Source organism: Chironomus tepperi, unplaced genomic scaffold (genome assembly GCF_022539635.2).
Source record: "Chironomus tepperi strain 1889 unplaced genomic scaffold, CSIRO-AGI_Ctep_v1 contig_364, whole genome shotgun sequence".
Lineage (NCBI taxonomy): Eukaryota > Metazoa > Arthropoda > Insecta > Diptera > Chironomidae > Chironomus > Chironomus tepperi.
Window position 1 is genome coordinate 3,642,316 of NW_027226486.1, and position 13,334 is coordinate 3,655,649.

The following is a 13,334-nucleotide window of genomic DNA, read 5'->3' on the forward strand; positions in this document are numbered from 1 at the left end:
TCCTGTACAATGGAGAATCCACAAAAGAATTTTGAGGAATTTTTTTATCTCAATAAAGTCACCTGATTTCGTGTTAATTAAAGACACAATGATGTGAACTCTTTTTTGTGTGTTAATTATGAGGTGATGCTGTAAAATATTTAAAAAATTCTGGCAGATGCCGACGGTTTTTGATTTTTGACAGGAATTTAAGTTGAATAATTGTGGGTTTTATGCTGAAAAATGAAATTTACGAGTTATATCACGTAGTGGTGGAGAGAGTTGAATGCTTGGACTAATGAGATTATATACTGCATCGCTGTGGCATAGCGAGCATGAGTTTGAAACCTAGTAAATCAATTTGCAATTTTTTGCTACTTAGTAATGTAGTCGAGTATTGTACTGATGGAGTTACTTGATTCAATTTTAAAGAGCTAGTTCAAAGAACGTTGAAGAATCTTGTCCACAAGAGGGTGACGACCTCAAAACCACCCCTCGAACTCCGTCACCTCCTTCACCTTCGTCATTCACCTCAGATGCAATCTTCAATTTAAGACTCCAAACAGACTATAATCTGGAATTTCCTTAAGTTTATCCCATTCTAGTCTAGCTCTTGTCACTAGGAGTGTATTGAGGGGAAGTTTTGGGGTCAAACCCTCTTAGTTGTTCTTCAAGTCAAAACTCCCAAAATCTCCAAAATCTTTGCTACGCCTCTGGAGTATACACCAGAATTGAAAGAATCAGCTTCTAATCTCCCAAAAATAAGAAATATTCAAAATTTGCACAAAATCTCCCGAATATCCATCCCAAACTACATAAAATAAACAATCCTAACCTCAAAACTACACCCCGATAACCTCCCAGCAAACAAGGTTAATGCTCTGTCACTTAGAACCTTGTTGTCATTCAATCTTTAATTCACTCATAAATCTCACACTTTCGTTGAACAAAAAGATGAATTTTATATGAGAATGTCTAGTAGACCGTAAAAAATTTGGCATATCAATTTTTTTTTGTGTGTGATAAAGTATCCCTTTTCATTTTCCATATATTCTGTCACAATTTAACCTTGCAACTCATGTTATTCGAAAATATATGAAGCTCAAATTTCTGAGAAAATTTTTTTATGATGAATATGTGGTTTTATGATGTTGGACTGAAAGTTTGTAGCTGAAGATAATCACTGACCTGATTTAAAATAGTTGAAAAATAAGGTAGACTTTGATAGAGTCAGAATATGAAGCTTTAATGAGATGTAGAGGTGTCTTTAAAAGGGTTTTTATGAGATCTCGGGTGTCGCTCGACTAGTCTTGGGTGTCGCTCGCGCTCGACTCATCTGGGATCTAGCTCGACTCGTCTCGGATCTAGCTCGACTCGTCTCGGATCTAGCTCGACTCGTCTCGGATCTAGCTCGACTCGTCTCGGATCTAGCTCGACTCGTCTCGGATCTAGCTCGACTCGTCTCGGATCTAGCTCGACTCGTCTCGGATCTAGCTCGACTCGTCTCGGATCTAGCTCGACTCGTCTCGGATCTAGCTCGACTCGTCTCGGATCTAGCTCGACTCGTTTCGGGTCTTGTTCGACTCGTCTCGGGTCTAGTTCGTCTCGTCTCGGGTAATGCTCGGCTTATTTCGTCTCATGCCCAATATCGTGTCAAATTGACAAATTCAACAAGAAAACCTTATCATTATAGCATTCAAATGACACCAAAATATTTAGAAAATGCTTTCAATACACAACTAGTATCCAACAACCATTTAGAACATCATAGCACTCCTCTGTTTACCACCGAGCACTTCCATTAATTTTGTTTCGTTTGCTCACTGAATATTTTATTCCAATGAATTTATATGAGGTCTAATTTGTCCATGATGAACAAAACTGTAAGCAAAAACAAAAAAAGTGTTTGGATTAACAAATACGAAAAACACAAAATTGTTATCAACCTGTAAGCAGTTCTTGTCGGTGTGGAAACTGAATTTTCGAGGAATTACAGTCTCTGTGGTGTGAATATTGAGCTATATTAAAGGAATATCAACATGGTTGTGTACTTTTGGGAACTTATTTAGTTGATTTTAAGTTCAATAATCTCCATTAAAGATTGAAAAAGGAACATAAGTCCACGTGGCACACACAAAAAATTCAAAAAAATTGTTTATAATGAAAAAATATGAAGGAAAAATCATGAAAATAAGTAAAAAATTATTTACATTTTATATACAAATTAATTAAATTTTTATTCTTAAATATCTAGTTCCAGTCTTAAAATGACTTTAACTTAAACTTATGTAATTTAATAAATTATATCATAAAAAATTATTTGTTATAATAACTGATTTTCTTATTAAGAAAACATGAAAAAAAAACGAGAAGAGACGAAGGAAAAAAATAAAAATATTGAAAACTTTCAAAAAAGATAAAAAAAAATTTTTTTGGTTTCAATTAAATAAATTAAAGGCTTTATTTATTTTTCAGCCACAGAAATTGCACATGATATTAACTTGAAGACGGAAAATATTCAACAAAAAAAAAAAAAAAACTTTTGAGATTATCGTTTGAGTTTTGCTATAGGTTGTTTTCTGAATAAACAAAAATATATCCTCGGATAAGAATGTTATAAGCTTTTAATATAAAACTCCGAGAAAAGAGAGGCCTTATGACTGTTCAAGCTTGTTTTGCTCATTCATGAAAATTAAATTTTTCTTTTTTTTGGATCGTTGCAGGGGGTGTTTATCTTGGAATTGGATTTTCTCACATTTTAGGGTAGCTTTTTGAAATTTCTTGGAATTTTTTTGTTTACTTTTTTTCAAATTTAAATAAATGCTTTTGAATTTTTAGTTATTTTAATTCAATTTTCAATATTATTTTGACTTTTCAAATTTAAATTATTTATTCAAATTTAAATTTATTTTTCAAATTTAAATTAATTTTTTAAATTTAGTTCAATTTTTAAATTTAATTTAATTTTTTCAAATTAAGATTCAATTTTTCAAATTAAGTTCAATTTTTCAAATTATTCAATTTTTCAAATTTTGTTCAATTTTTCAAATTTAGTTCAATTTTTCAAATTTAAATTCAATTTTTCAAATTTAGTTCAATTTTTTCAAATTTAGTTCAATTTTTCAAATTTAGTTCAACTTTTCAAATTTAGTTCAATTTTTCAAATTTTGTTCAATTTTTCAAATTTAGTTCAACTTTTCAAATTTTGTTCAATTTTTCAAATTTAGTTCAATTTTCAAATTTAGTTCAATTTTTCAAATTTTTCAACTTTTCTTAGTTCAATTTTTAAATTTGTTCAATTTTTCAAAAGTTCTAATTTTTAATTTAAATTTTCAAAACCAATTAAACTTCAAAAACCACACATTTCTATCAAGTCCCAATCCCCTGAACAGACCCATTTCCTTTCATCCACCACTCATAACTATTACTATACTACTAAAAAAAATCAAAACAATTTCAACGAAAGTTTTAAATTTTTTGATGCTCCGACACTATCTTATCTTGATGTTGTTATGTTGTACAATGAAAATGATAAAATTGAGGCTTGTATTTTTTCGGGTGTTTCAAAGAGATATCTTCAAAACAGCTCACACAGCCGAGCAAATTGTTTATAGTTCTTTTTACCGTCATTAGTTCTATTTTTTTTTTGGGAATATCGACCTAAATTTTTGCGGTTTTCCACAATTTTTAACACTCGACTAGATTGTAAAATAATAACGTCAATATGAATGGAAAAGCTGTGAAAAACGAGTTCCATATACCAAGGAATATGTCAAGTAAGTACGCAAGAATAATTGAATTGATTCAAGATTCAAATATTTCACGAAAAAATCTTCTCACTGATTTATTTTATTACATAAATTTCAATCCACATCTCTCGCTGTTCAATATTTTTTTCGATTGAAAATGTGTTCCTTTCTTTTTTTGCAGAACCATCAATAATTCACATCATTTTACTAAATCGAACTTTTCGAATTCTTCTTGCACTTGGAATATTTTGCATGCTAGTTCCTCTTCTCGATTACTTATATTTTTATTATACTGATGTTGCTGAATATAAAATCGATGATTCTGGCATTTGCTCACATCCTTACATCTATCAAGTTCCGTGCGGGAATGGCGAGGTATGGAAACTTTACAATTTTTGAGTTTGATAGGTTTTTAGTTGAATAATTTTGAGGATGATTAATGTCGTCGATGATTTGAGGATGCACTATAGTGAAATTTACAATGTCGATACAATTTGTCGTACTTAGACAAACAGCTGCTGGACTTGAAATTATGTCTATTTAAGAATCAGTGTTATTTTGGATGATTATTTGGAAATTCAGATTACATATGCTCGAATAACGCAATTCGATTAATTGAACCAAAATAAGGAACCAAACCGACGTGGCTCTGGAATTGTATCAAATTTAAACCAAATATATATGGCAACCAAGTCAGAATCATGCCGGTTTGGTATTCGAGTTAGGAGTTAGACTTGATATTAAGACAGCATATCATCAAAAACTGATGGCATGATCAGTCCAAATAAAGTAGTCAATTTATTCAGTATAACACATGACGTTCCTTAAAATACAGTATAAAAATCAGTATGTTGATGAGAATCGAACTCATGACTGTCGTTATGTTTCTAACAATTTATGTGTTGCAGTCTATAAGAAAAGAGAGTTCTCAGTACTAAAGCCAAGACTTCCCCAGTCTCAGTTTCGATATTTATCGATTTGTCAAAACTTAGTCTCGGTCACGGATCTAGTCTCGATATCGGTTTCAATCTCTAGTGTTGGATTTGTCGGTGTCGATAGCTGTCTTAGAATATTCAATGAGTCCAAGATTCCGAAAGCTTTAACATAGGTTCTGATAATTTTAGTTAGTTCTTGAAAATTCTAAAAACAGCCGTCATTTATGCCATCTGGAAACACCTACGGCTTAACGTCTACGCATTGACATAGCAGCATTCTTCGCGGCTACATTGTGCTACTCAGAATCGCTCATCAAGGTCACCAATCTCATTTAAAAATCAAATTATACCCACTAATTTTCCTGTTAATTAACCACATTTCCATCAATTAAATCCTCTTTAAATCTGTTTCCAAAAAATTAAACACCGTCCACCAAAAATTAAAAAAAATTTTAATTTTACATCCAATAAGAATATTGCATGCATAAAAGACGATAATACTTCAATTATATTGCATCGGTAATTTGTTGAATGGCAATAATACACAATTGAAATAACAGTGAACGATTATTGCCATTCATACATTTTTTTTGCCTTCCTAGAACTGATACAATTTTTAACAATCTGCAAAGTACTTTTCAGCTGAAAAGCTCTATATGAACATGCATGCATAAATAAAATATTCTACAATATGTGCACGCTGGATTTAATCCAATTGTTTATTTTTAATTCTTTTTTTTTCTATGCATAGAATATCACCGAAATGGAATGTAAAGCAAGTGCATGCTGCTTTTCCAGTACAACCGGATGCTATCATTTCCTTCCATCAAAGTATCAATTGAAATTGAAATCAGAACGTCCTTGGAGCATAGACGATATATTTGTGCCAACAAAGGATGTCTCTCCATTAAAGACATTAATGTATGAGTCAATGAAATTAGATATTGTCGAAGAAAGTGATGAGATTTTATCAATTATGCTATGGAATCCATCGATGATATCGCATAATGTCACAAAGAGTCCAAAAAATAATACAAATTATAACTGGAAAGTATACAGTCCCGAGTTATTTATTGAAGTGAAAAGGAAGATAAATAACGAAACAATTTTTAGTACAACGCGTGGTGCATTGATCGTTAGTGAGAATTACTTCGAATGGAGTATATTTTTAGGAAGCAACGATTTACAATTGATGGGCTTCGATACAACTGATTTGAAAGAGGGTCATCGGATTTTAATCAACAATGTTCATTCATCTGTCATTCCATATGTCGTAGCGTATGGTATGTATGTATTGTATTGTTTTTATATCCATTCTGTTGATATATATGTTCAATTGAAGTAGATTTTCATGCTATTGTAATGGATGCAATCATTGTTGCACTTGAGTCTGAATTGTTAAAGATTATATTTTTTTTTGGACGGGGAACTGGGATGATGATGATGATTGGGATTAGGCGGTGTATTTATGAGAGTTTTGCGCTGTTTAAATTTGTTTCTGACAGAGAATTGGGATTGTTTTGGGGAAAATGGTTCAAAATGATTTAGATTTTTGAAAATAATCGATTCAATGAACTATTTGGGGATTTTGGGTTAGATTCTTTCGGACTCTTCAACAAATAAAACTAAATGGAAGTTTCAAGTTAAAGCCAGCGACTCTTTTAAGGTTGAAATACGACAGTATCTGTAATATTCCATCCAGAGTTGGCAAGCCTCCAATGGAGGATGTCATCTACTGGAGACCAGCCTCTCCTTTATTTTTGGCAAAATTTGGATTTTCTGAGAGGTTTTTAATCCTTAAATAAGAAACCATAAACAAATCTACCCACTTTCCCCCTATTCCCTCCTAAAAGTGTTGCGTATTAAACTAAAATGACCTCCATCCTGCTTCCAGCGTTACTAATAAGCAACTTCACTTCTAAAAGCGTTACATAATAAGACGACCAACGATCCATCAGATAAGTCAAATTTCGCATTTATTTTCATATTAATTATAAATTATCCATCAACATTAATGCTATAATAGCATAAAAGATTTAATGGCCTAAATATGAAAATAATTAAAATAACCATTGTTAAGTTTCAAATTTTCAAACATCCTTGCCTTTCGATTCATTCTTACTGAACTTATTCGCTTTTACAGATCAACTGTGATCCATGACCTCCCTCAGATGTCGCCTACAACTGGTTCTTTCGCCGACTTCCGCCTTCCAGTAGTTCTTCGGTCTACCACGAGTTCTCTTACCATCCACAAAGTCTGATTTAAAGACCTTATTTAGTTAGATGTTTAGATTCATTCTGATCATCATTAAATCAACCCAAAAGCGCTTCCAACATATTCTAATCTCTCCTTTACTTCCATTTTTGTAGATACAAAAACCAAACACTACCATGGATTACATTTTGAGTCAATTGATAGTCCAACGGAGATTCAAATACTAAAATCAAATACAATCATCATAAAACAATATTACAGTGCATCATTCAAAATGAAATTGTTCACTGGTCCAACATACGCTGATGTCTACAAGCAAATAAAGTCCTTTGTAAAAAGCTTCTACTTTCCAGATGATTTTTGGTCCTTTGGCGTGCATTATTGTCACACAAATCTACCATACAATGAAACTAGTACAAAAATTGAATTGAGTCAATTGCTAATCAATTCAAAGATAATTCCATTTGACAGTCATTGTATTGATAGTGAATTCACGGTACTCCTTATGTCACAAAATAATACAGACATTATTTCAAACATCTATCGTGATGAGATTGAAGAGCTAAGAAAAAATAATAAAAAGCTAGTCATTCACATGAGTTTGAACGCAATTGAGGTGATAACTGATGATGAGACAGAACAGCAACAACGACATGATGCATTCAAGAGCGATGAATTATTTCTTAAGGATGTCGATGGAAAGACTAATTTTATTGGTTTTTATAGTGAAAATCGAAAAGTTTTGTACCTTGATTACATCACGAAATCATCGAAAATTGCTGAAATACTCATGTCTCAAAAGCAACAGCATCATTACAAATTATCGAATGGCATTTTCCTATATAAAAATCTACCATATCATAATGGAGTTAGCAGTATTGACGATTTCAAATTTAAGCCAAAAAATATCGAGACTGAAATTGAAAACTTGATTCCATTAAATGTAAAAGTTGTGAACGGAGAACCTTTAATCCATCAATTAAATAACTATGGACGAGAACAGATTGAAGTTTTTCAACAAACTTTAAATGATGATGGTAAAAAGTTATGCATTGCAGACTCATATCGAGAAACATCGTCTGAATGGTGTGGAATGCTGATGAGAGTTAAGAAAGCAAGTTGGACAAATTTTCAGTCAACTATCAATAAATCAGTATTCTATTCTTTAATTGGAATGTCATTTTATGGTGCTGAAGTATGTGGTAGTGGTAGTTGGGGTCATGGCATCAATATTGATGATGATAATAATAATATTGACAATATAGCTGAAGAATTGTGCATACGATGGTATCAATTTGCCATTTTCATGCCACTCTTTTATGTTAATTCGGATCGAATTCCAATAAAATTTACAAAATATGCTCAACGAATTATGGTACATGCAATACGTACGAGATATGCATTACTAAATTATATGAGGATGTGTATGTCAATGGACATACCTTTATTAAGACCATTGAGATATGTCTATCCAGAAATTCTCGACGACGAGATTGTATTAATCTCAAACCATCAGTTGATGTTCGGTGACTCACTTATGATTGCACCTATAATGGAACCACTTACTGTTCAAGTCAATCTATATTTTCCAGAAAAGTATTTCGATATGTGGTCAGGCTTAGAAATGCCACAAAACTCAACTCACTTTTCAATCGTTATGCATGACATTCCAATCTTCATTCGTGCAGGTCACATTATTGCACTTAATCTTGCACATGAATCAGTGTCGGCAGAGGAAGCAAGATTACAACCAAATCTCCTCATCGTTGCTCTCTCGTGTACCAAAAATTTCACATGTTATGCACAAGGAAAGCAAATCATTGTGAAGGGGATGGAGTTAAAGTTTGAAGCATCTGAAACTCATCTCAACATAACTGTAATTACAGACGAAAATCCCAGTGAGAGAAGAAATGAAATTTGTGGACCGGAACCGTTCGCCTCAAGTGAATTTCGGTTTGCCAAAATTTATGGATTGGGGAATTTTAAGGAAATGTATCGTAATGATTATTTATCGTTGGATTTAAATATTTGCAATGTAGACTGGAATGATATTTTTAGTATTTTAATTTAGGGATTGTTTGGTTATGATGTACAGTAATTATGAAGATAAGGAGTTCTTAAAGAGAATGAGGGGAGGTAAAATGAGTTTATGTGATCCGAGGATGGATGAAGGACTTAGGAATGATAAGTGAAAATGAGAAAGAGACAAAATAGGATGACAAGGTCTGAATGGAACTAAAAAAGGTCATGACTCATGAAAGACCAAGGGTGATGGATTTAGAGACCTAATTAAGCTAGTTTTTAGATTAGACTACCCAAAGTATTGGTTTTGATGAGTTTTCGAGACCGAGATTGGAAATTCTTGCCCTAGGTGTCATTAACCCTCATTTTTTAGGACATCCTAAGATAGACTTACCTCGAACAGACTATATTCTGATGTATAAATAAGATTAAACTATTAATAAGGTAGTAAATCCTAGGATGCAATAAAAACCTGCTTTTGATGGAGATTAAGTGAAGCTAAAGGGAGTTTTATAGGGTCAAGTAGTGATGAGATTGTTTTTGAAGACCTATGGGCACATAATAAGGGTAAATGAACCTACACATGATCATAAAATGTTTTAAATGTTTAAACAGGTCATCTAGGGACTAATTGATGCTAAGAAGAGTTGAAAGGGATCAAAAAAAGTTAAGAAAAATACAAAAGACAACATTTAGACTGAGTAAGGCTAAAAGAGGCTAAAAAAGATCAAAAAATGTCGAAAACAATTAAAAATGACTAGTGGAGACTGAGTGAAGTTAATAAGAGCTAATTAGGTTCATAAAATGATTAAGTGACATGTTGGAGATTAAGTAAGCTTGAGATTGTTTTGAGGCTAGTTGAGCAAGGCCTTAGTAGTCATAAGAGAGCTTAATTGGACTTGATAGACACTAAGTAGGTTCATTAAAGCATAATAGATGATAAGTAACACTAGATGAACTGAAAAGAAGATAACCAAAAGTGTATAGAGCCATGAACCACACCAACAAAGCTGCAAAAGGATGAAAAAATATCTGAAAACATAATTTTTTATTAGATATCATTTAACAACGACTCTATAAAGTAAAAATTCATTTTTTTTCTCTTTTCTCATTTAATTTTATTTACTTAAAGTCTTTAATATAAAACAGACTGAATGTGCTTGTTTTTCAAGTTACTTTTCTTCTTTCCATCGTTTTTTTTTTTTCTTTTTTTTTCACTTTACTTTTCTTAAAAGGAATTAAATGAAATTTCTAGGGTTAGAGAATTCTTATAGTGTGTATCATCATTTTTTTTTTCTTATTTTTATAAATGTTTTTTTTTTTTCATTTTTAATATATCATCAAAATAATATTTTTTTTAAGATCATTGAAAGACTAGACCAACAAATATTTTTTATCTCATTTAAATTCTAATTTTTTTTTTAAGATTTTTCATTTTTTCATTCTTATTTAATTTATTTACATTATATAAATAGGTAAATATTATTTTATTCATTACCAGGATGAGTATAATCTCTCAGAGCTCACCGACATTTTTATTCAATTCAAATATGATTCAATTTGTCATGATATTTTACTCATTTTTTGAGTGCAACAGTCGCACCTGTTTAAAATTCAATTTTTATTATATTCTTTTGTTCCAATTTTCAATTTCATTAATTTTAATAAATATATTTTATTTATCATTATAATTATCATTAATGTGTTTTTTGTTTTTTAATTCTTTGTGATATCGAGTAACGAAATTTTCAAAATTCCGATAAATTATTTAAGTTTTACTTAATTATAGATTTTATTTTGTTTGTTGTTGTTTGTGGCTTTAAATGGAATTTTGATTGTTAAATTGTTTATGAATCTGAGCGACATAGTGACATAAAATTGAATTATTGGCGCCAAATCGTTTAATTGAAAAATGTTTATCAATAAATTTCATATGAATTGGCGACATAATGGTGTCATTGAGACTAGTTTATGGCATTGTGTAGCTTTAGTAGTTAGGACTAGATTCATAATTTTCTAATTTAACTAACAAAAAATCCATTTAAATCACCTAGAATAGTGATTTATTGTTATATTCTTTTATGATATATTTTGTGAACATTTTGAGGTTAACTGAGGGGTCATTCTGAATTTTTTACAGGCCGTATTTTAGGAATTTGATCAAAAATATTCGATTTTCTTCAATTTTGATATCTTTAGAAGTTCATCAAAATATTTCAATATTTCCATGAAATTAGGCCTAAAATTTCAACATTCCTTAACGACATGTTAATGAAAATTGTCACCAAAATTCTATTTTTCATGCTCTCACCCCTCTTTTAAGGAATTACCTCATAGTTTTTTTGGGGATATCATGATAGTAGTTTTCAGAGAAAACTATGGAAAAATTTCAACAAAATGTTTATGAAGGATTAATTCAGTATTGATTTTTGGAGGAAATTTTTTGATTGCGTCCTTGATGTTGTTTGCTGTTTATACCCTAGCTATGTAAGATAGCATACATGCGAGGTGTACATACAGATACAGGAATTACAGAAAGGAAGTTTATCAGGAGGATTACTTGGATTGCTCATTACTCAGAGCTAGAAGTCGACTGGGAGTTTGTAAGGAAGATTCAACTCGACTTCATCTTTGAGCTCTAGCTATGAGTTACATCTTTAGGTCTATGATGCCTAACATAGCTATGGATTATTGATGTCTTGATTTCGATTGATTCTCGGAATTGAATCTCGAATGAAATCGAGGTAATCCCGTGACATTTCAATGTCAATTCTGACTCATTAACGTATAGTAACAGCCAGGTCCTGAGATAGGTTTCATGGATATATCCTAAATATACTTGAGTAATTGGCGAACTGAAGTCAGAAATAGAGCCTGCTTTAGGTGTCATTTGAACAAGTCCATGAATCATGAATTGAATTGATCAATACGGCCAGCGAAGTGAGTTAGTAAGTTATACTAAATCAGACTTAATAACCGGTTGTAGATTTAGATAGAACCGACTCTAGCAGTAATCTTCGCTTGGCATAGAGTGTATATATGCATAGTAAGTGCATGCTCCGATCAGCCTACTCAAATACTCTGTTGCTGGCCTTATCACTCAAGTAAGTAGCTCAAGTAAATAAATAACAAGTAAGTATGCAAGACTATACGTTCAAATTCCCCAAGAATTACCAGCTCCAAGAATTGCCAACATTTTGGTTTTCCTGGTTCTTCTTCATCTGGTTTTCTAAAAGCTCTTAAACTTATCTATGACTCTAATAAAATTCTGCTGTTTCTAATAAAATTCCAAATACACAAAAACATTTTTATGAACGCATTTAAAATTTTAATGTAAAGTTATGGATCCAGATTCAAAACAACAGAATTTATAGATCATAAATATTTGATTTCCTTTAAAAAGCATGAAAACCTTCAAAATAATCTTTTCTTAATACTTCTTGTAAATGCAATAGGAAGTCAGGAAGCATCGATTAGTCTATATGAAAGTTATTCAATGCTTAAAGTCAATCATCTTCTGATTCTAAACCAGATTCATTAATTTTTAATCCTCATGACTATTAAAATTAAAAAAATCATCAAACTAACCTCAAATCAATAAAAAATTAATCAGTTCAATGGACTAAAGGAATCATAAACTAATAATATCAAACAAAATTTGACCTAGACTTCTTTGATTCTCATTTCCGATCCTTTATTAAATCCGGATCGTTTGACTAGACTTTATCAACTCATAATATTGGCAATAATCAGGTTCATCCAATCGAAAAACAGAATTTTTTAACTAAATCTTATGTCCAATTTTTTTTATTAATTTTAATCCTCACACGACTTACATTATGAAACTTTTTTGATTAATTTTAGATAATAATTTAACGTATTTTAACAAATATTATTCGAAAATTAGACAAGAAAAATAACCTAAAAAATATTTAATTTAATTTCTTTTTTGGAACCGATCTAAACACGATTCTATAATAATTTGGAAAAAAATTCTCAAAAATTTACTTATTGACTATAAAAAAATTTCAACTTACTCAATTTTTTTTGATTATTGCACAAAATTTTTCTTCTCTACTTTCTACTTATCTCCCTATAAACAAATCAAGGAAATCTCAAAGAGATATCCAAAAAAAAATTATTAAATTTTTTAATTTTTTTTTATCAAAAGAGAATTTAATAATGATATTAAAAGGGAATTCGTGATTCATAAATGAGCTCTGAAGTACTATAATCATCCTTTACTAAAAAAGATTTTTTTCATTTTTTTTTTTCATTTAAATTGTGTTTGTGTGTGTGAGTGTGTTTTTCTCATAATTTTTTTTAATTCATTAAAGTGAATTCGTTGATATCATTTTCATCATTATTAGTATTAAATATATATTTATATGTATGTGTGTGTTTTTTATTTAGTTTTTTTTTTATTATTATTTA

At 30.8% G+C, this 13,334-nt stretch overlaps 1 protein-coding gene across 1 annotated transcript; it reads left to right on the top strand.

Moving 5' to 3' along the window:
- Nucleotides 1-3,581: 3,581 nt before the first annotated feature.
- On the top strand, nt 3,582-10,497 carry LOC139095478 (lysosomal alpha-glucosidase-like). Its single transcript, XM_070646834.1, has 4 exons — nt 3,582-3,755; nt 3,910-4,103; nt 5,415-5,946; nt 7,034-10,497. Exons 1-4 carry the CDS (start codon nt 3,704-3,706, stop codon nt 8,947-8,949), a joined length of 2,694 nt encoding a protein of 897 aa, XP_070502935.1. The 5' UTR covers nt 3,582-3,703; the 3' UTR covers nt 8,950-10,497.
- Nucleotides 10,498-13,334: the final 2,837 nt, after the last annotated feature.